The sequence below is a fragment of the Megascapheus bottae genome, chromosome 18, assembly GCF_031878675.1.
Source record: "Megascapheus bottae isolate mThoBot1 chromosome 18, mThoBot2.hap1, whole genome shotgun sequence".
Lineage (NCBI taxonomy): Eukaryota > Metazoa > Chordata > Mammalia > Rodentia > Geomyidae > Megascapheus > Megascapheus bottae.
The window spans coordinates 30,804,594-30,828,287 of record NC_143526.1 but is presented as its reverse complement, the minus strand read 5'-3'; the positions used below and the strand labels follow the sequence as shown (position 1 = coordinate 30,828,287).

General features: G+C 43.9%; 1 protein-coding gene across 1 annotated transcript in view; it reads left to right on the top strand.

The window, feature by feature from the left end:
* The window catches only part of Pigu (phosphatidylinositol glycan anchor biosynthesis class U), a 73,775-nt gene that overhangs the window by 45,379 nt on the left and 4,702 nt on the right, over positions 1 to 23,694 (top strand). The window contains exons 8-11 of the mRNA XM_090352204.1: positions 4,255 to 4,409; positions 6,812 to 6,955; positions 9,016 to 9,140; positions 19,058 to 19,200. Of these exons, the coding sequence (XP_090208330.1) occupies positions 4,255 to 4,409; positions 6,812 to 6,955; positions 9,016 to 9,140; positions 19,058 to 19,200 (567 nt within the window). The remainder of the gene's footprint in view (positions 1 to 4,254; positions 4,410 to 6,811; positions 6,956 to 9,015; positions 9,141 to 19,057; positions 19,201 to 23,694) is intronic.

Genomic DNA, 23,694 nt, shown 5'->3' with positions numbered 1-23,694 from the left:
TTCTCTATGAACTTTACTGCATGGTATAACCTCATAAACTTGAATGTCTAGCATAATGCCATAACTTGTTACCATTTTATTAGCTGGGATTTTAGGTGTGTATCATTGCATCCAGCTCTTGGTGTGTGTGTGTGTGTGTATGTGTGTGTGTGTGTGTGAGAGAGAGAGAGAGAGAGAGAGACAGAGAGAGAGAGAGAGAGGAGAGAGTGAGAGAGCATGCAATGCAAGACCACATTCTGGGGCTTAAAGTCAGGCCCTAGGTGCTGTCCTTGAGTTTGTTTGCGTATGTATGTATGTATGTATGTATGTATGTATGTATGTATGTATGTATGTCAGTCAGTGAGCCAGTTGTGTGAGTTGAACTCACATCCTGAGTGCTATCCCTGAGCTCTTCTTGCTCAATGCTAGTGCTCTACCACATAGCTCCATTTCTGGTTTTCTGGTGGGTAATTGGAGATAAGAGTCACACACTTTCTTCCCCAGGCTGACTTTGAGCTGTCATCCTCAGCTCTTAGCCTCCTGAGTATCTAGGATTACAGGCATGAGCCACTGGTGCCTAGAAGCTTTTTTTTCCTCAAAGCTAGCACTCGACCACTTGAGCCACAGGTCCACTTCTAGCTTATTGGTGGTTAATTAGAAATAAGAAATAAGGTTCTCGGGGCCAGGAGTTTGGCCTAGTGGTAGAGTGCTTGCCTAGCATGCACAAAGACCCGGGTTCGATTCCTTGGTACCACATTCATAGAAAAAAGCCGAAAGTGGTGCTGAGGCTCAAGTGGTAGAGTGCTAGCTTTGAGAAAGTCCAAGGACAGTGCTCAGGCCCTTAGCCCAAGCCCAGAACTGGCAAAAAAAAAAAAAAAAAAAAAAAAAGAAATAAGATTCTCAGGCTGGCTTCAAACCATAATCCTCAAGATTTCATGCTCCTTAGTGGCAAATATTATAGGCATGAGCCATCTCTATCCAATAAGTTTTGCTCATTTTTTTTTTGCTCTTTTTTTTCTATTTGCTTTTGGCATACTTTCCACAAATACTAAAGATAAATCATGCTATCTCCATTCTGGCAGGATAATGCTATTATGACTTCAGAATGTATCTTTGTTTTTTGTTTTTTTTTTCTAGTCCTAGGGCTTGAACTCAAGGCCTGGGCTGTGTCGCTGAGCTTCTCTATTTTCATGGCCAACGCTCTACCACTTAAGCCACAGTGCTACTTCCAGCTGTTCATGTGTTACTAAGAAATAGAACCAGGGTTTCGTGAATGCTAGACAAGCATTCTACCACTAAGCTACATTCCCAGCCCCAGAATGTATCTTTCTAATCTATATTTTATAAAACTTCTAGAACATTTTTCTATATATTTCTAAATAATACTTAATGTTGTTTACCATAATCTCAAAATATTATACAGATATTTTCATTTTATATTGATTCATCATTTTCTGTATAGTTCTTATACCAGCATCCCCCTTGAGACAACGTGTCAGTCACTATATGGCCAGGCCTGCTTTGAACATGTGATTCTCTTACCTTAGCCTCCCAAGTACTATTACAGATAAGCACCACTATTACATTTAGTTATATTGATATATATATATATAGGTAGAGTTTATTCAACTGACCTGCTAAACAGGGTATCAGTGTGCAATTGTATCACACTTTACTTTTTTCCTCTGCTGAAAGGTTCATGGTGAATATCCTTTCTTTTTTTTTCTTATGGAACATGTCTCTAGGATGGAATGATCTTACTAATCAGAGCATATGCACTTGACAACTTTTTTTTTTTGTGCTAGTCCTGGGGACTGAACTCAGGGCCTGAGCACTATCCTTGGGATTTCCTCAAGGATAGTACTCTATCATTTGAGCCACAGCACCACTTCTGATTTTTTTTTTCTGTGTATATGGTATCAAGGAACTGAACGCAGGGCTTTGTGCATGCTAGGCAAGCACTCTATTACTAGGCCAAGCTCCCCACTTGACAACTTTCTTTTTTTTTCTTGAAGAATTTATTAACATTGATTTTTACATCATATTTCAAATGACATGTTTAACAAACTAGTGTTCAAGAAGGGAATCTCTGTATACAATCACTGGCACTTAGTTTTTAGAACAAAATCAAAATTAGGCTAAGGGTTTGTATATCATAGATACATATTAATTTATGTAATAAAACATGTCTATAGAGTCATAGGTTTTTGTGTCTATGTAGTTGTATTTATATTTCCAATACTATGTCCATAGTATGTGGTATACAAATATTGAGTCCTTGCTCTTGTACTGTTTGGATCTAATAACCACATATTAAGGATACCATGCGCCTTTTGTTCCTTTGGTCTTGACTTGTCTCACTCAACATGATTCACTCTAGATTCATCCACTTCCCTGCAAATGCCATTATTTTATCTTGTCTGTTGGCTATGTAGAATTCCATTGTATATATATACCACATTTTCTGTATCCATTCATCTACAGTAGGACATCTGAATTGTTTCCATCGCCTGGCTATTGTGAATAGTGCAGAGATAAACATAGCTGAGCAGGTGTCCTTATCATATCTTGGGTTATGATGTTCAGGGTAGATGCCCAGAAGTGGTATGGCAGGATCATAGGGAAGGTCTATTTTCAGTTCTTTAAGAAACCTCCACACTGCTTTCCAAAGTGGCTGAACTAGTTTACATTGCCACCAGCAGTGTAGTAGGATTCCTTTTTCTCCACAACCCCGCCAGCCACTGTCATTGTCTGAGTTCAAAATCTTGGCCATTCTTGTTGGGGTAAGGTGGTATCTTAGGGTTGTTTTTATTTGCATTTCCTTTATGACCATGGATAATGAACATTTTCTCATATGTTTTTCTGCCATTTTAATCTCTTCTTCTAAGTCTCTCTTTAGTTCCCTTGCCCATTTAGTGAATGGTTTGTTGGGTTTGGGGGGGATTAGTTTCTTGAGTTCCCTGTAGATACTGGATATTAAGCATTTGTCAGATGTATTATTGGTAAATATCTTTTCCCAGTTGGTTGGCTGTTTCTCTACTTTTGTGGCTATGCTTTCATCTGTGCAGAAACTCTTTATTTTTAGGAAGTCCCATTTATCGAGTTTCTCTCCAATCTGTTGTGACCCTGGGATTCTGTTCAGGAATCTTTTGCCTGTGCCTATGAGTTCCAGTGTCTCTCCTACTCTATCATGTAGCAGTTTCACGGTTTCCGGTCTGACATTGAGGTCTTTGATTCACTTTGAGTTTATGCCTGTGCATGGCAAAAGGCTAGGATCAATTTTTAGTTTTCTGCATGTGGCTGCCCAGTTTTGCCAGCACCAATAATTGAATAGACTGTGTTTGTTCCACTGTATATCTTTGGCTCCTTTGTTAAATACAAGTTGACTATAGGTATGTGGTTTTATTTCTGGGTCTTCTATTCTGTTCCATTGATCTCCTGGTCTGTTTTTGTGCCAATACCATACAGTTTTTGTTATTATGGCTCTATAGTAGAGTTTGAAGCCTGGTATTGTAATACCACTAGCATTGCTCTTTTTGCCTAGAATTGTTTTGGCTATTCTAGGTCTTTTTTTGTTCCATATGAACCTTTGGATTGTATCTTCTATTCAGTAAAGAATGTCTTTGGGATTTTGATGGGTATTGCATTGAATTTATTATCAATTTTGGCAGTATAGCCATTTTCACTATGTTGGTTCTCCCTAGCCATGGGCATGGGATGTCTTTCCATTTTCTAGTGCACTTGACACCTTTTTAAATACTTACATACTTTGGGTTTAATTAATTAACAAAAGCTGAGCGTGATGGCACTTGCCTGTAATCTCAGTACTTAGGATGCTGCTGCAGAAGGGTCCTGAGTTTAAGGTCAGCCTGTGCTACATGGTAAGGTCTTATCTGTAAAATCAACAACGGAACAATAATAAAGATAGCAAAAACTGGACCAGGAGTTTGGCCTAGTGGTTAGAGTGCTTGCCTAGCATGTGTGAAGACCCAGGTTCGATTCGTGTGAAGACCCAGGTTCGATTCCTCAGTATCACATACAAAGAAAAGCCAGAAGTGGTGGTGTGGCTCAAGTGGTAGAGCACTAGCCCTGAGGAAAACCCAAGGGCACTGCCTGGGCCCTGAGTTCAATTCCCAGGACTGGCAAAAAAAAAAAAGGTAGCAAAAACTTAAATCTGTGCATCATGGCATGGTTTTTGCATGAGGAATCTTCAAATACTAGATGAGAGCTTCTGTCCTTGCATTCCTAAATGTCTTCTTCTGCTCTCTCTCCTAGCGGCAGTACATACCTGTGAAAGTGAAGAGCAAAGCCTTCTGGATCTTTTCTTGGGAGTATGCCATGATGTATGTGGGAAGCCTAGTGGTAATTGTTTGCCTCTCCTTCTTCCTTCTCAGCTCCTGGGATTTTATCCCTGCAGTCTACGGCTTCATGTAAGTAAAGATCTCATTAGAGAAATCTGGAAGCTAATTTGTTTTTTTTTCTTTATAATTCCTGCTGAATACAGGCAGAAAACTATAGGTAGCATCTAGACCCAATGTTCTTATACTTTGAGGTTGCCTCAGAACCCCTTCAGGGCTTGCTGGTCCATTCCTAGGGTCTTGATAGGGACCAAGAATTCTCCTTTCTTAGGGATTCAAATGATGTTGCTGCCTCTGGTCCAGGGAACACACACTTTGGGAACCTCTGCTCTAGTGTACACCTTTGATTAGTGGGATTAGAGCATTTTCTGGAAACAACCAACTAGCCTCTGACCGGGAGGTATAGATTCGATTTCAAGCAGAAATGTATATATGCATTTGTTTGTATATATGCATTATTGCTAGAGGACCCTTGATTTTTAACATAAATCAAATAATTTGTCATATTGTAGGTTTACAGAATTGTTTATGAATTGAACTTTTTTTTTTTGTCAGTTGTGGGACTTGAACTCTGGGCCTGAGCGCTGTCCTTGTGCTCTGCAGCTCAAGGCTACTGCCCTATCCGTGGAGCCATAGCACCACTTCTGGTTTTCTAGTGGTTAACTGGAGGTTTTCTAGTGGTTAATTGAAGATAAGAGTCTCACGGACTTTTTAGTGCCCCAGCTGCCTTTGAACCATGATCCTCAGATCTCAGCCTCCTGAGTAGTTAGGATTACAGGCATGAGCCACCATGCCCTGCTATGTGAAGTGAACATTTAAAAATATTGTGTGCCAGGCTCTGTAGGTGCTGAGAACCTGATTTCTGCCTGAGCCTGCAGAAGCTCACAGTTCCATGGGTGACAGACTTTAAACCTGTAAGAGTGAGAAAGAGATGGGAACTGACAGACCTTGTTGAGTATCTGGGTTGTTTCCTTTATTTTTGTTAAACCCTTGATAGGCAAAGCTCAATCACTTGGTGTTCCACCCTGGATGAATTTGTGATGCCTGGTGAAGTTTTTTCTGGTTCTCCACTGGGCCAAAATTCACAGAGGAAATGTACTCGCCATAAGAGATAAAGGTTTATACTAGGCATAGGCTTCAATCAGGAAATATTACCTGTCTCTCCCTCTGTCTTCACTTGTTGTCCTTTTAAATTTTTGAATTGAGGACCAGGAGTTTGGCCTAGTGATAGAGTGCTTATCTAGCATGCACAAAGACCCGCGTTTGATTCCCCAGTACCACATACATAGAAAAAGCTGGAAGTGGTGCTGTGGCTCAAATGGCAAAGCTCTAGCCTTGAGAAGCCCAAGGACAGTGCTCAGGCCATGAGTTCAAGCCCCAGGACTGGGAAAAAAGAAAAAACAACTGATTTTGAAGCCAGTTTCAGTTCTTTTATTTTTACTTTTTTTTTTTTTTTTTTTTTTACATTCTGGTCATGGGGCTTGAACTCTGGGCCTGGGCATTGTCCCTGAGCTCTTCAGCTCAAAGCTACTGCCTTACCCCTTGAGCCATAGCACCACTTCCAGTTTTCTAGTGGTTAACTGGAGGGAAGAATCTCAAGTTCTTTAGTGCTGAGGCTGGCTTTGAACTGCAACCTTCAGTTCTCAGCCACTCAGGATTACAGGCATGAGCCACTGTGCCTGGCTTTCTTATATGATTTAACCAGACAAAAATTCTTTCATATAAACTTTGTTTTCTTGATTTTTGTTTTGTTTTATTTTTTATATGTGCGTGCATGCTGGAACTCTGAATCTCATACTCTTGGCTTAGCCTTTTTTGCTTGAGGCTGGCTCTCTACCAGTTGAGGTAGACCTCCACTTTCAACTTGATACTTAATTGGAGATATGAATCTGTCCAAGCTGGCTTCAAACCTCAATCCTAAGATCTTAGCCTCTTGAGTAGATAGCTAGGATTTTCTGGTGTGAGCCATAGGCACTAAACCCTGTTTTCTTCAGTGAGCTCTCTGACCCTGGGGTAGAGCCTGTTGAAGGTTCCTGATGCCCTGGCAGTCTCACTGAAGGCTCAAGCACAATCCTATGGATCCTCCTGCTGTGGGGATGTGGAGCAGGAATGGGAAGGAGCAGGATCTCTGCACTTAATTTCTCTGAGCAGGACTTTTGGATTGCCCTTGGATTATAAACTGTGCTGACAGGAAAAGAGTAGTTGCTCTCTTGATTTCCAAGATAAACCCTTGTCTCATATCAAATATGTTTTACTTAACTCATATTTATTATAGCTTGTCATTCTTTGTGCCCAGCCCTAGTTTTTGTTCATCTGTATTTGGGGTACCTGGGGAGCCCTTCATACTCTGGTCTCTGGAGGGAGGAAGTCAGTCTTGGCTGCCTAGCAGGGCCCTAAGTCTTCAGGAGAAAACAAGGCCAAACCAGACCATTTGTAACTGCTCTTTTTTTCTCCCTGTGTTTTCTTAATTTCAGACTTTCTGTTCCAGATCTCACTCCAAACATTGGTCTCTTCTGGTACTTCTTTGCAGAGATGTTTGAGCACTTTAGCCTCTTCTTTGTCTGCGTTTTTCAGATCAACGTCTTCTTCTACACTATCCCCTTAGCCATCAAACTGAAGTAAGTGTGAGGACCCGCTGCTGCTTTATCCTCTCCTCTCCCATCCCTAGATGCGTGCCCTGCCCACCAGGGGCACATGCCATCAGGTTTAAAAGATCTTTGCCCTTGGAGCCCTGTCCTCAGTCACCTCAGGTGCCAGTAGCCAGAGTAGATAGCAAGCTATCTACCAGCAACTGATAGTGCAGGCCACATGGAGGGTGCTTTATAACCCTGGCTTCCCCCTGGCCTCACTTCGAGGTGTCTGAACCCACATTGCTACTGAGCCCACTCACCATTTTGTGCAAAAGCAGAGGTTATGTTGGGGGTACCTTTGGCAAAAGTAGATAAAGCGATCAAAAATCCAGAGATTGTCCTAAGGGACTTAGATTGGGTTGGCTGGGAGTCTGGGCACCTGCAGCCCTGTTTAGTCTTCTCTAATCAGGTTTTCTCAAATGGAGTTGTCTGTGGCATTCTCCTCTGCAATATAAAGGAGCAAGCATGTGTTGAACCATTTCAGATACCTTTTTAGGCTAAAATGGAATCATCCCCTAACTCAGTCTCTCTGGAAGGTCAGCATTAATTAATTAATTAATTAATTATTTTATTTATTTATTTTTTTGGACAGTTGGTAATGAGACTTGAACTCTGGGCCTGGCTCTCTCCCTGAGCTCTTCAGCTCAAGGCTACCTCCCTACCCCTGGAGCCACAGCACCACTTCCAGTTTTCTGGTGGTTAATTGGAGATAAGAGTCGCACAGACTTTAGTGCCCGGGCTGGCTTTGAACCATGATCCTCAGATCTCAGCCTCCTGAGCAGGAGGATTACAGGTGTGAGCCACCTGGCAGCATTTATCTTATTACAATCACTCTTATTTTATAGTTGAGGAAATGGATGCTGAAAGAAGTAGGATGATTTTCCCCAGGGTTGTACAGCTAGTAAGCAGTAGACCTGGAATTCAGACATAGGGTTGTGTGGTTTCAGAGTATATGTTTATCCCTGTGCCATGCCAGACTTCTCAGTAGGTCTGGAAGTGATTCCCTGTTCCTGGCTTCAGAAAATGTATCCTCTGAAAACCGTCATGAGCAATGAATATCCAGTTTCTATGCAGAGTAGGCTATGTGCATGTGCTTAGGTCACTGAAGAGGCTACAGATCTGACCTCTTCCTGCTCACCTCCATTTAGCACTAAGTCTGCTCTCAGAGGGGCACTGCAGGCTAAACTCTGTTCTCCACTCTTCCCTTGACCAGGCCATGAAGTATGTGAAGTGCTCAGGGGCGCAATATGGTGGTGTTAGGAGCTCTGAGGACAGCTCTATCACTTACTAAGTTAACCCGTTTCACTACTCTGAACCTCAGTCTCAGAATCTGAAGGACAGGGAACAAAATTATCTGCTTGGAGGGACATTTGAGGTGCTGTGGGAATCCCCCGAGATAAGTGCAGGAGAGGCTTTGCCCAGAGCCCATTCCAGAGTGAGGGTTCAGGTCATGGTAGATGTTCCCATCGCTTGTTTTAGTTTCAACTATTGTTAGTTTAAGGTAAGAAAAATTCTAGTCCAGTTCTTGAAGAGCTGAAGCTCTTTAGGGTGTACACACTCCATTGACCGTATTATCAGTGAGCAAAGCATCAGCCAGGAGTACTTTCTTCCTAAGGGTTTTTGTCATAGGGACCTCTGGTGGGGAAGGCTGCCTGATTTCTATGATAAGCGGTCATTTAGACCTGGCAAATAAGATATGATGACTTCATTTGTTTTTTTTTCCTTGTGGCTTCTGGTGGAAAGCCCAAAGCTACAAGAAGCAGGGGTGGAGAAAAGAAGAAGAAAAGAAGAAGGAGGAGGAGGAGGGGGGGGGGATGTCTCTATGGGCTATTTCTCCAGTATTTGCCAAGGCTGATTCATACCTGGTCATTTCTGAATCTCTGCAGTCCTCTGCTCTGCTGCTGGGACTTGACCTAGCATGCTTGAAGGTAGCAGGCTAGCCCCTGCCTCAAGTCCTCTTGGGAGAGTTTTGGTTTAAAAAAGGGGATCAGGAGTCTTGGCCTGGTCCCTGGCTGATGTCTTTGTCTATCTCCCCTGCTCTGCCCCAGGGAGCACCCTGTCTTCTTCATGTTCATCCAGATTGCTATCATCTCCATCTTCAAGTCCTATCCAACAGTGGGGGATGTGGCCCTCTACATGGCTTTCTTCCCCGTGTGGAACCATCTCTACAGATGTGAGTACCCTAACTCCCCACTGGTGCCAGATTTATGTCAGACTGGTCTTTGGGTCAAACAGCCAGGAAGAAAGGAATCGATAGGCATGTGCTGGGTACATGCTGTGTTGGAAGCACTAGGAGACAGGTACTGGCCACAGTAAGTGTTCCTTGTTGCCATGACTTATGATGGTAATAAGCATAACTACCATTTATGGAGCACTTACTATGTACCTAACTGTTGTGGTTCTAAGAGTTGTATGTCTAGCCAGATGCCAGTGGCTTATACCTGTAATCCAAGCAACTCAGGAAGCTGTGATCTGAGGATCAATATTCAAAGCCAGCCAGGCAAAAATGTTCATGATACTTTTTTCTTTTTTTTCTAGTTGTGGGGCTTGAATTCAGGATCTGGACGTTGTCACTCTACCACTTGAGCCAAGACATTACTTCCAGTTTTCTGGTGGTTAATTAGAGATAAGAGGCTCATGGACTTTCTGTCCAGGTTGTCTTTGAATCTGGATCCTCAGACCTCAGTCTCTTGAGTTGCTAGGATTACAAACATGAGCCACCAGAGCCCAGCTCATAAGATTCCTATTGCCAGCTAACTACCAGAAAGCCAAAAATGAAGCTGTGGCTTCAGTAGTAGAGTACTAGCCTTGACTAAAAAAGGCCAAAGTATAGCACCCAGACCCTGAATTCAAGCTCCAGTATTAGCACAGGGGGTAAAAAAGTGCTATCTCATTTGCTCCTTTCTTTTTCTTTATAGTAGCCTGTGCGGTACGTATTCCATTGTACAGATGAGAAAGGTAGAACTTCTTGTTCAGAGTCACATAATCTAAGGGTTAGCATTAGAATACAGACCTGTGACCCCTGCCCAATGCTGTCCAACTGCATTTTTGTGGTGACAGAAAAACCCAATATCTACATATGTCAATAGGGTAGTTACCAGTGCAACTTTTTGTGCTCAAGGCTAGTATTCTACCACTTTGGGCCATAGTGCCACTTCCGGTTTTTCTGGTGGTTCATTGGAGATAAGAGTCTCATGGACTTTCCTACCTGGGCTTACCAGGATCCTCAGATCTCACACTCCTGAGTAGCTACTATTACAGCTAGTCTAGGTACAGCACCTAGACTTTCATTAATTTTGTCTTGTATTGTACAAGTCTTGAGCTTACAGGGCCTTGTAACAGAGCTAGTGTTCTCCTACCCTGTCCAGCATTTTTTTTTCTGTCCAGCATTTTAATTATTAATTAGAGATAAAAGTCTGTCAGGTCAGGCACCCATGGCTAATGACTGTAATCCTAGCTACTTAGGAGTCTGAGACCTAAGGATCACAGTTTGAAGCCAGGTTGAGTAGAAAAATCCCAGTGAGACTCTTATCTCCAAGTAACCACTCAAAAACAGGAAGTAAAACTGGCTGAAGAGATCTCTAACCTTGAGCACAAAGACACTCAAGAGCAGCACCAGGAACTGAGTTCAAGCCTGACAACTGACCAAAAACAAAACAAACAAACAAAAAACCAATCTCTCAGACTTTTCTGCCCTGCCTTATCTGGTTTGGAATGTGAAACCTCAGATCTCAGCCTCTTGAGTAGCAAGGATTACAGGCTGAGCCCTTGCCAAGATTTTTCCTGGGCTGACCAAGACCCTTCTGATCTCACCACTCCTGGGTCACCTCTGTGATGGTTCTTTTCTGTCAATGAGCTTCCATGGGACAGATAGCATGACTCTTTTGCTCTGTGTCCTGAACTCTCAGGTGGAGCTCCACACGGAGAAACCAGTATCTGTGAAGGGGGCTTCTGCCCTCCTCCCTCTTCTGGTTTTCAAATCAGGATCTTGCACTTGCTAGGCAGGTGTTGTACCACTTGAGCCACACCTCCAGCCTGTTGGGGTTTTTTTTGGTTTTGTTTTGTTTTGTTTTCTTTAAGTCTAAGAAGGAGTCAGAGTCAGTGACTCACCTGATTCTTTACCACAGATCTATGAAAGGAACTGTTGAACTTTCCTCACATACTATGGAGCACAGCAAGAAATGAGGAATGAACTCAGGAGTGCAGGTTTCTGAGGAAGTGAGTCTTTGTTGTTGTTTTGAGGCTGTCTGGGTATCAACCAGGAAGTGAAACTGAGCAGCTGTCAGTAGGAAACCTACTTCAAGTAGGCCTTGGAGCAAAGGTAAACATCTGGGTGTAAACATGTGAAGGTGAAGGTAAACATCACCAGCTGCTTCCGCCTGTGATGACCCTGGGCCTGGTGGGGCGGTGAGCAGTCTGAGCTGACTGGAAGGAGGAAGCAGCATCTTCTACCTGTCATATCTTCATTGTAGTAGTCAACCAGTCCATCAGACTCAGAGTCAGGTTAGTGGCCCCAGCACACTGGCCAGTAGCAAATCATGATGGTACCAAAACTTGGACCTTCTGTGGGAAAGCAGGCTTGGGGGACCTTAGTCTTTTTTCCCCTAATTGGTTGTCCTTGGCTAGCTGGCCATCTCATAGGGTACTGACTCTTCCTCTGTTAGTATTATTTCTGTCCTACTTTGTCAGACCTGGTCTGTAGATACACTTGAGACTGCAAACTAGCTCTCTCAACATTAGCTATGTTTTGAGGCAAATCATTTGACCTTTCGGAACCTCTGACTTTCCCAGCTATCAAATAAGGAGAACAAGCAGGATGTGAGAGTTCCTACCTATAATCCTTGGGAGCCTGAGGCAGGAGGAACCCCATGTTCAGGTGGGAGAATCCAGAGTTCTAGGCCAGCCTAGGCTACTTAAAGAGTCCTGTCTCACCAGGCATGGTGACTCACGCCTATAATCTTAGCTGTTCAGGAGGCTGAGATCTGAGAATCTCGGTTCAAAGCCAGTGTGGGCACTAAAGACCGTGATTAGTTGTAATCATTAGAAAATGGGAAGTGGGGCTGTGGCTCAAGAGATAGGTCAATAGCCTTGAGCTGAAGAGCTCAAGGCCAGTGCCCAGGTCCAGAGTTCAAACCCCATGACCCACAAAAAAAGAGCCCTGTCTCAAAAAAAGAGGAAGGGAAAGAGAGTGAAGGAAGAAAGGAAGGAAAGAAGGAAGAAGGAATACTTCAAGTTTGAGAAAGAAAAAAAAACTATCAATGGCACTGTAGTTACAGTCACTAATAATAATTATCCAGGAGAGTCCCCTGCTTATTTTCATTATCAAAGCGTCAGGCTTGGCAGCCAGCATCACTGAAGTAAACACTTGGGGGTTATTTCCTCTTTTAAATAAACATAATTTTTTTAACTTTCCTGAAATAAGCTGTGTTGTGCCCTCAGGGCTAGTGAGGCAGAGAAGAAGCATGGAGTTTCCAGAAACCCAAATGATCTAATACAGGCTGTTGGTGACTGGCAGGGCAAGGAGTTCAGACTCAGCTTGTCTGAAGCTCCTGCTGAAAGCAGTGGCTACCACCCTAATTTACTGCACTGTCCCTGTAATGGTAATGGGGAGTATTCGTAATGAAGCACCTATTAGGGGCTTTCCTGTCAGTTTCTCTGCCCAGCTATAAGCCTTGGAACTCCTGGGTTTAAAGACTATGAGAACTATTTTGACCTAGTTTAATATATTCAGTGCTAGAAATCCAATGTAAACATAATGTCCTTGCTCCCATCTCATCCTTCTGTTTTTCTGCACTGGTCAGTGATGGAAAGAGAGAAGGAATGGGGCTGTGCCCTGATTGCTGTCCCCGGAGTTTGGCCTTAGAAGCCTTGAGCAAGGATGAGTCAGACAGATGCACACTTGCAGTGTTAGGGAGCAGCCTGCTGGTATAGCAGGTGCCAGCTACAGAGCCTGCTGCCATGGCTAGAGTAGTAGTTTAAGAAAGAAAACATCATCTTGGCCTTTGAGGACCCCAATTCCTATTATATATCTCCTAATATCAAATTTCCTTCCTTCCTTCCTTCTTTCTTGCTATCTTGATTTTTTTTCTTTCTTTTTTGTGCTGGTCCTGGAGCTTTGAATCAGAGTCTAGGCACTGTCCTTGAGCTTTTTCATTCAAGGAGCCACAGCTCCACTTCTAGCTTTTTAGTGGTTAGTTGAAAATAAGATTTCTGTGGGGCCGGGAGTTTGGCCTAGTGGTTAAAGTGCTTGCCTAGCATGCACGAAGACCCGGGTTCGATTCCTCGGTACCACATACATAGAAAAAAGCCGGAAGTGGTGCTGAGGCTCAAGTGGTAGAGCTCTAGCCTTGAGAAAGTCCAAGGACAGTGCTCAGGCCCTGAGCTCCAGCCCAGGACTGGCAAAAAAAAAAAAAAAAAAAAAAGATTTCTGTGGACTTTTCTGACCTGGCTGGCTTTGAACTGCTCAGATCTCAGCCTTCTGAGTAGCTTCAATTATAGGTGTGAGTCACCAGCGCCTGGCTATTGACATCAGATTAAATGATACGTTATTTCTGAATGCCTGCAGCTCAGACAAGGAAAGGAACTTGCCAGAAGTTTCTGTTCATCAGTAGAGAAACCAGATTGGATAAGCAGTGAATTGCATCCAGTTAATGCAGTGAGGAACCTCACTCCATCAGCCTTGTGTCTGATGAAGGCAGAGCCCTTTGGTTTTGTTAGGCCCTGTTCATCTCTAACACCTCCTGGTGCCTGGAACAAGCTGTTCTGTGCCCCAGATCCTCGGTTCCATCTGTGCTGGCATATAGCTTTAATCTTCCAGCCTGTCAGCTAGGAAGGGTGAGTGGCAGCTCCCTTTTCCTGCAAAGGTCACCAGCAGCCCAAAGCCAATCGGATGCTCGTGACAGTCCTCCAAGCACACAGGAATGTCTCTTGGCAGCCTAGAGGCTGCCTGTGAACCTCTCGTCTCTGTTGTCAGTCACCATATTCTCACCCTATCTGAAGCCTGCATTTCTGGTGGAGGCACAGGACCAAGAATCAACTGGGCTATGAGGCCCAGGAATTTCTTTTCTTTTTCTTTTTTGCTAGTCCTAGGGCTTGAACTCAGGGCCTGAGCACTGTCCTTGGGCTTTTTCCTCAAAGCTAGCACTATGTCACTTGAGCCACAGCACCACTTCCAGCTTTTTCTGTGTATGTAGTACCAAGGAATCATGCTAGGCAAGCACTCTACCACTAGGCCAAACTCCCGGCCCAGAGGCCCAGGATTTTTTTTTTTTTTTTTTTTTTTTTTTTTTGGTCAGTATAATGTATACTCTTTTCATCAGAAAAATGTTTAAGGGGCCTGGAGTTTGGCCTAGTGGTAGAGTGCTCTCCTAGCATGCACAAAGACCCAGATTCAATTCCTTGGTACCACATACTCAGAAAAAGCTGGACGTGATGCTGTGGTTCAAAGTGGCAGGGCACTAGCCAATGCAAAATGTGTCCAAGGAGAGTTCCCAGGCCCTGAGTTCAAGCCCCAGGACTGGCAAAAAAAAAAAAAAAAGACTGTCTTGATGATTAATTCCACTTCCAGATATCAATAGCATGTTAAAGGCAGCTTGTCTTGGTCCCAGCCTTGGCTGAATTGGAATTATTCATGAAACCTGTGAGACCTATGGACTCCTGGGCCTCGAGCCTCTGTCTTCATCCTGGTTAGGGTTTCCCCGCAGCGTTGAGAGTTACCCCCTGGTTACACAACTGAGACTGCATGCCTGTGGTCTCCCTATGCCTTTATTCTCCCAAAACTCAGGATCAGAGAAGAGACAGGTCCTGCTTTTTATCAACTGCATGCTGGGAACCAGGCCATAGAGGAAAAAAACAACACTTTTTAAGCTACTCTTTTGTCTGAAACCCTGACTGTCTGGGAAGTGGAAAGTGAACAATATATTGTGCAGTTCTGGATGTTAGATACTGTCAACATACAGTTCTTTTTTTTTTTTGCCAGTCCTGGGGCTTGAACTCAGGTCCTGGGAGTGTCACTGAGACTCTTTTGTGCTCAAGGCTACTATACTACCACCACTTTCAGCTTTTTCTGAGTAGTTTATTGGTGATAAGAGTCTCACATATTTCCTGCCAAGGCTGGCTTTACATTGCAGTCCTCAGATCTCAGCCTCCTGAGTGTCTAGGATTACAAGGCATGATCCACCAATGCCTGTTTGTTGTTAAGCCTGTTGAATGGAGGTGGCTAGTAATTGGTTATTTCAATTATCCTTTTGATTAATTAATGTATTTATTTATTTATTTATTGCCAGTCCTGGGCTTGAACTCGGCCTGAGCACTGCCCTTGGACTTTCTCAAGGTTAGAGCTTTATCACTTGAGCCTTAGCACCACTTCCAACTTTTTCTTTTTCTTTTTAAAATAATTTTTTTATTGTGATTAATAGAAGGGTTACATTATATTCACCACTTCCAACTTTTTCTATGTATGTGGTACCAAGGAATCAAACCTGGGCCTTCATGCATGTTAGGCAAGCACTCTATCACTAGGCCAAACTCTTGGCCCTAATTAATTTATTTCTAAATAATATTTATTCATTTTTGAAAATACAATAAAGTATAAAGAGATAAAAACAGCATCTCCTATTGTCAGATAAACCCTATTAAATCAAAAGTAAAAAAAAAAAATGAGCACCATGTAGTAAACAACATTAATTCCCCTCTTCACAACTTCCAAAGAGGGCCGCCACCTCACAATTTCCAGAACCTGTGACTATGTCACCTTACACCACAAAAAGAACTTTAAGGATCTTGAGAAAAGATTAGCCTGGGTTATCCAGGTGGGCTCATGTAATCACAAGAATCTCTATAAACGTGGAAGAGGAAGATGAGTGTATATGTGGCCTCCAGTTCTGCTGTTAGTCCAAAACTGCATTAAAAATAAAAAGTCTACATAAAAGAACAAAACAAGAGTCTGGGAGTTTGGCCTAGTGGACAGTGCTCAGGCCCTGAGTTCAAGCCCCAGGACTGGCAAAAAAAAAAAAAAAAAAAAAAAAAAAAAAAAAAAAAACCTAAACAATGAAAACTGGAAGAGGAAGCAGAAGAGGTGAGAGTAGATACATTATGAGGGCTCCATCCATCAGTGCTAGTTTTGAAAAGGGATGGAGTCATGAGCCAAAAAATGCTGGCAGCTCTTCCATTCTAGAAAAGGCAAGCAAATGGATTTCCCCATAGAAGACTTTGACTGTAGCCTGCAAGACCCATTTTGTACTCTGATCTCCAGAACTATGTAATATTGCTTAAACCACTAGTTTATAGGAATCTGTTATAGCAACAATAGAAAACTAGCATACACAGATATCTATGCCAGTTTTTTCCACATTTCTCTGTTATTTGCATTTTATTGTTATTTGAAATGGTATGTTACTATGTAACACAAACTGTCCTAGAACTTGAGATTCTTCAGCCTTGCCTCCCCGGTGCTAAGACTGCAGATGTGCTCAATCATGCTCATATCTCACGTTCCTTCTTTTAAAAAAAATTATTAGGTGCCAGGTGCCGTGGCTCATGTCTGTAATCCTAGCTATTCAGGAGTCTGAGATCTGAGGATCAAGGTTCAAAGCCAGCCCAGGCACTCTTATCTCTAATTAACCACTAGAAAATGGGAAGTGATTCTGTGGTTCAAGGAGTAGTGCGGTAGCCTTGAGCTGAAGAGCTCAGGGACAATGACCAGACCCAGAGTTCAAGCCCTATGACTGACCAAAAAAAAAAAAAAAAAGTGGGGGTGGGAGGACAGGAGGAGTTTGGCCTAGTGGTAGAGGGCTTGCCTAGTATGCAGGAAGACCCAGGTTTGATTCCCCGTTACCACATACACAGAAAAAGCTGGTAGTGGTGCTGTGGCTCAGTCGTAGAGTGCTAGCCTTGAGAAAGCCCAAGGTCAGGGCTCGGACCTTGAGTTCAAGACTGGCAAAAAAAACAAACAAAAAAAAAAAAAAAAAACATAGAAAGAAAGAAAGAAAATCATTCCCTCTACCACTGCAGTCCCTGCTCTTAACTAGTGTCCTCAGGTTTCATTGTACAATTTTTGTAGTTGCAAATAAACTACTTTAACTACGTTCATCCTCATTTACCTTCTTTTTTTTTTTTTTTTTTTGGCCAGTCCCTGGGTTTGAACTCAGGGCCTGAGCACTGTCCTTGGGCTTTCTTAAGGCTAGAGCTCTCCCATTGAGTCACAGCACCACTTCTGGCTTTTTCTCTGTATGTGGTTCTGACGAATAGAACTTGGGTCTTTGTGAATGCTAGGCAAGCACTCTCCCACTAGGCCAAACTCCTGATCCAAACCATCTTTATTTTGACGTAACAGATGGAACTCAAGGCCTGGTGCATCATAGTCAAATTTAGTCCCACACCTATTGAGTAGGCTTATTAGCTTTGTGTGTGTGTGTGTGTGTGTGTGTGTGTGTGTGTGTGTGTGATGGTGGTGGGGCTTGGAATGAAGGCCCAGGTGCTGTCCTTGAGCTCTTTTTTTTTTTTCTCTTGTCCATTGTAGGGCTTGAACTCTGGGTCTGAGCACTGTCTCTGAGCTCTTCAGCTCAAGGCTAGCATAATACCACTTGAGCCACAGCACCACTTCTGGTTTTCTGGTGGTTAGTTGGAGATAAGAGTCTCATGAACTTTTGTGCCCAGGCTGGCTTTGAACCATGATCCTCAGATCTCAGCCTCCTGAGTAGCTAGGATTACAGGCATGAGCACATGGCTTTTCCTGAGCGTTTTGAGCTTAATGCTAGCAATCTAACACTTTGAGCCACAGCTTCTCTTCCAGTTTTCTGGTGGTTATTTGGAGATAATACTCACAAACTATACTGCCTGGGCTGGCTTGAAATCTCTATCCTCAGATCTTTGTCTCCTGAGTAGCTATGATTATAGGTGTGAGTCACCAGCTCCCGGCTATTAACTCATTTTAAAGATAAAGAAACTGAGAATAGAGAAACTTGCTAATAAATGACATAAGAATTTTAAGGGTCAGGAGTTTGGTCTAGTGGTAGAGTGCTTGCCTAGCAACTCATCGGTACCACATACATAGCAAAAAGTTGGAAGTGGTGCTGAGACTCAACTGGTAGAGCTCTACCCTTGACAAAGTCCAAGGACAGCCCTCAGGCCCTGAGCTCAAGCCCAGGACTGGCAAAAAAAAAAAAAAGAATTTTAATCCCACCCTCTCCAAAGTCTGTGTCCAGCCAGCACCTACCTGTCTAGCTGTGATACCTACCTGTCCAGGGACCACCCTTGGGTAACATGCCCTCCTTAAGGATCCCAGCATGTCCTCTGGAGCCAGGAGTAATATTAGAGGAAAGGTATCCAAAAGAGTGTCTTAAGGAGGAGCCAGTAGCTCAGGACTATAATTTTAGCCACACAAGAGGCTGAGAGCTGAGAATGATGGTTCCAATTTAGCCCAAGCAGACAAACCTAAGGGACTCTTAGCACCAGCCTTGAATGTAAAGGCTGAGCAAGAATATAAGGCCTTCCCTGACCCTGAGTTCAAGCCCTGGGGAGAGAGAAGGGTAGGGGAGGGAAAGAGGGAAAGAGATTTGTAAATTATTTACAGAGGAACATTTAAAGAGCAAGGCAGTACATGAGGTCTATTAAGGAGAGTGCCAGATGTATTCCTATAACCTGAAGATCATGGCACCGTGGAGACTCTCTATTATGGGACTCGTCTCCAAGGCTGATACTGCAGGTCCTACCCACTTAGCCATAGGGCGAGAGAGGAGTTACTTGTGGACACTCTGAGATTGGGGTGGGGTGGATACTGTCATCCTGAATCAGCCTCTTTGCAGAGCTCAGAGGCCTTGGCATTGCTGATTGTAGGTGACCTTTGGCCAGCCAAGCCCACAGAGGGGCAAATGCTCAAAATGTAGGAGCTCTGACCAGCTGTGGACCTGGGGAAGCTTTGACTCGGGAGTTGGAGATTTGTCTCTTGGCATCCTAATCCAGTGCCTCTTGGAATGCTCTGCTTTGAACCACATGAGCTATTCCCTAAGCCTCTGCCTCGTAGGGCTATCCCAGCAAGGAGAGCATGCTCGAAACCAACATTGAGCTGACTGTGACTGTCTGTCTTTGCAGTCCTGCGGAATATCTTTGTCCTCGCCTGCATCATCATCGTCTGCTCCCTGCTCTTCCCTGTCCTGTGGCACCTCTGGATTTATGCAGGAAGTGCCAACTCTAATTTCTTTTATGCCATCACACTGACCTTCAATGTTGGGCAGGTAAGAGTGGAGGGGTGAGGCATTCATTTTGTCATCTCAGGTGTTCAACCAAGGCTCTGGGTTTACAACCTAGGGATTTGGGCACAAAGCAGTGACATCTTTTGCCTACAGGTACACCCTTGCAGTTCACAGCCTCAGTGAGGGTGTAGGGAGGTGGGCAGGTGAGCAGTCTGTCCTTGAACCTGGCTGTTGCTGAGTACCATGCTAGGAATCACCTCATTGTATCATTACAAGCCTAGAGAATCATAGTGTCAGCTGCAGTTTATAAATGAGGACCAGCGCTTCTCAGAATCATGGAGCCAAGAACCAGATTCAGGTAAGGACAGATTTCTGAGACACCAGCCCATCCTCTCCACTGGGGGTTCTTAAGTATTTTTTTAGCATGTGCCACACATCTAAATTGTAATTTGCTAATTACAATTATGCCTCGGATTCAGTAACAGGAAATGACAACAGTAAACCATCCATGGGGTCCATGGGTAAGAGAGAAGGGAAGATTGAGCTCTACTAGTTGTTTGAGCTCGTCCACACTTCCTCACCATGTGGCTTTCAGTAGGTGATTTATCTTCTCTGAGTTAGTTTTCCATCAAAATTCAGGGTCATGGGCCCAGAGTGTGGCCTAGTAGCAGAGTGCTCATTTAGCATCCACTAAGTTCTGTGTTGGATTCCTCAGTACCACATATACAGAAAAAGCCAGAAGTGGCATTGTGGCTCAGATGGCAAAATACCAGCCTTGAGGAAAAAAAAGTGTCCAAGGACAGTGCTCAGACCCATGTATATATACGACCCATGTGCAATCCACTAGACATCCTATGAGATGGGGATTATGAACCTGGATTTTTATTTAACCAGTCCTGGGGCTGGAACTCAGGGCCTAGGCACTGTCCCTAAGCTTCTCTTGCTCAAGGCTAGCAAGAGAACTACAGCATTACTTCCAGCTTTTTCTGTTTCTGTGTATGTGGTACTGAGGAATTCAACCCAGGGCTTCATGCATGCTAGGTGAGCACTCTTATTAAGCCACCTTCCCAGTCCCCTGGGTGCTATTATATTGACTGTGTGTTGACATGAGATACTGCAAGAACAACGTGCTATCAAAATACCCAATCCAAACTTGTACAGGTGTCAATCCATAAACCAGGAGAAGAATGTCCATGCTTTTAAAAAGAAGGGGGAAAGAGCAAGGAGTGTGGCCTAGTGGTAGAGTGCTTGCCTAGCATTTCTGAAGCCCTGGGTTCAATTCTTGATACACATACATAGAAAAAGCCAGAAGTACCAGGCGAGGTGGCTCACGCCTATAATCCTAGTTATTCAGGAGGCTGAGATCTGAGGATCGAGGTTCAAAGGCAGCCTGCGAACAAAAGGACCTGATACTCTTATCTCCAATAAACCTCTAGAAAACAAAAGTGGGATTTGGCTTAAGGGTAGGGCAGTAGCCTTGAGCTGAAGACCTCAGTTCAAGCCCTGTGACCCACAAAAAAAAAAAAAGAAAAAAACAAAAGTGGTACTGGCTGAAGTGATAGAGCACTAGCCTTGAGAAAGCTCAAAGACAGTACAGAGACCTTGAGTTCAAGCCCCAGGACTGGAAAAAAAAAAGTGTGTGTGTGTGGGCTGGGGAAAGAAACCTTTTCTCTTGGTGCTGGTGGCTCATGCTTATAATCTTAGCTACTCAGGAGGCTGAGATCTGAGGATTGCACTTCAAAGCCAGCCTTGGTAGCAAAGTCTGTGAGATTTTTATCTCCAGTTAACCACCAGAAAACTGGAAGTGGAGCTATGGCTCAAAGTGGTAGAACACTAGCCTTGAACAAAAGAGGTCAAGGATATGGAACAGGAGTTTGGCCTAGTGGTAAAGTGCTTGCCTAGCATGCACTAAAACCCAGGTTCGATTCCTCAGTACCACATACATAGAAAAAAGCTGGAAGTGATACTGAGGCTCAAGTGATAGAGCGCTAGCCTTGAGAAATCCCAAGGATAGTGCCCAGGCCTTGAGCTCAAGCCCAGGACTGGCAAAAAAAAAAAAAAGAGGTCAAGGATAGCACCCAGGCCCTGAGTTCAAGCTCTACCACCCACAAAAAAAAAAAAAGAAAAGAAAAAAGAAAAAAATATAAACCTTTTTTTCTCTTGGTCAGTGAGCAGAAAAACATTGATAAAGATTTACATGTAGCTTTTTCAATAGCTTTTTCGAGACAGCAAATTGTCCCAGTCATCCTAAATAAACTTAAAAATAGAATTTAATACTATCTTCCCATAAGATTATAATTAATAGTGGCTCATCCTTAAGGAGTGTTTATTATAGACTGCCCATATGATCCTTTAATCTTCTGTATCTTGTGTTCCTGTGGCCTTCTGGACCTTTCCCTTTGTACTAATGTGCTTGTAAAGGATGAATTTTAGTCTAGTAAAACACCTTGGTTGAATATAAGAACCTCCTGGGGCTGGGAGCATGGCTTGCTGGTACAGTACCTGCCTAGCATGCACAAAGACCTGGGTTTCATTTCTTGGTACCACGTACACAGAAAACGCTGAAAGTGGTGCTGTGACTCACGAGGCAGAACACTAGTCTTGAGAAACTCAAGGACAGTGTCCAGGCCCTGAGCTCAAGCCCCAGCCCCGAGGGGTGTGGAAACAGAAGAACCTTCCTCCGTTTGTGTGTCATGACTATTCTCTTCAGCCCTTTAGGTTGTTCTTCTTTTTTTGTTTTGGTGGTGGCAACAGTGGTAGCAGTAGTGGTTTTCTTGTGAAGAACTCATTTAATTTTTATAACAGCCCTTTGAGGAAAGCAGTGTTTCATGATGGAAATTGCAAGATAGAAAAGAAGAAGCTATGGCTTGGGGGGATGAGAGACTCATCCAGGGTCACAGCGTTCAGAAAATGGTTTATTTATCAATCATATCCTCTTAGACTTCAGGTTCTGTTGGTGTGGTCTGTGCTCATCTGGTTCATGGCTATATCTAGCACCAGGGAGACTCTATTTCACAACCAGTGACCTACGCAATACACCTTAAGCTTCCAGTCTGTTTCCATCAGAGCCAGCCTCTGGCAGGGTCTGGTGGATTCCTAGAGGGTTAAACAGGTCCCTTTCCACTCTTACCCTGGGGCCTGGCACTGTGAGCACTCCATTCTTTTTGTGTTTGTGTCCTCAGTGACTCTGACTGGCCTGCCTTTTCCCTGGCCAAGCAATGTCTATTAATCTGGACCACTACTCCACAGCAGCAGCCCAGGATCCAAGCTGTGAGCGACTTTGCCACTGGAGGCTGCTAGTGAGAGGCGGTGGGTATTTTTCCTCACCTGGAAAAGTTGCTGTGAGCACTCAGTATGGACTTGGATGAGAATGCCTTTGTCATTCGACCCCCCCTCTGGTCTCCTGCCCCTGTCTGTCGCCTTTGAGACTTGAAAAGGGCTACATAAATTAGAAGGCAGTGGCTCACGCCTTTAATCCAACCTACTCCAGCTGAAATCAGAGGATCAAGGTTTAGAGTCAACCTAAAGAGAAAATCCACTAGACTCCCTCTCTGGTTAACCAAAGCGCTGGACTGGAAGCGTGGCTTAAGTGATAACAACTGTGATTGAAAAAGCCTAGCGAGAACATGAGGCCCAGAGTTCAAGCCACAGTATAGGCACAATAAAAAAGAAAAAGAGGGCTAGGAATGTGGCCTACTGGTAGAGTGCTTACCTAACATGCAAAGCCCTGGGTTCAATTCCTCAGTACCACATACACAGAAAAACTTGGAAGTAATGCTATGGCTCAAGTGGTAGAATGCTAGCCTTGAGAAGGCCCTGAGTTCAAGCCCCAGGACTGGCAGAAAAAAAAAAAATAAAGCTGCAAAAGTGACACCTGCTGCTGTGCTACCATCTGCAGTCTTACCTGGTGAACTTGACCTCCAGTGATTTTGCTCTTGTTGTGTATCTTCAGAGCTGTGAGGTGGAGTCCGCTCATCCTCTCCTACCACACAGTGACCAGTTAGGCCTGTGGGCTGGCAGGTCTTGAGTTGACCACCAGTCCTCTTCTGGTGCCCACTTTCCAGACTCTAGGTAGATTGGCAGAGAAAGTTACAGTTTGCAAACCGTGACAGCCACCTGAGTGTGCCAAGAGTGTCAGCATCTTTAACAGAAGCCAGGGATCCAGGACACCAAGTCATGGCTGGTGCCCACGTGTGCCTTTGCAGGAGCGGTTACCCAAAGGCCTTGGTTCACTGAAGCGCTGCCATCCTGAGCTCTGCAGCTTCACAGCACACCAAATTAGCCATTTCCACTGGCATGAAGTCTTGTGTGCTTCATCGTCCTGGCTGAGTGACAGAGCTGTGAAATAGATTGAGCCTCCTTACAGAAGATTAAGTATGATGAATCCCCCAGGCCGGGTAGTGCAGAACCCAGCATGTGAGGACCGGAGGAGTTGTAGGGCAGCAGAAAGAACAGGGTTTTGGCCTTAGGTAAGACTGATGATCTAGCCTGGTCTTTATTACAGATGATCCTGGGCAGAGATGTCCCCTTCCCCTC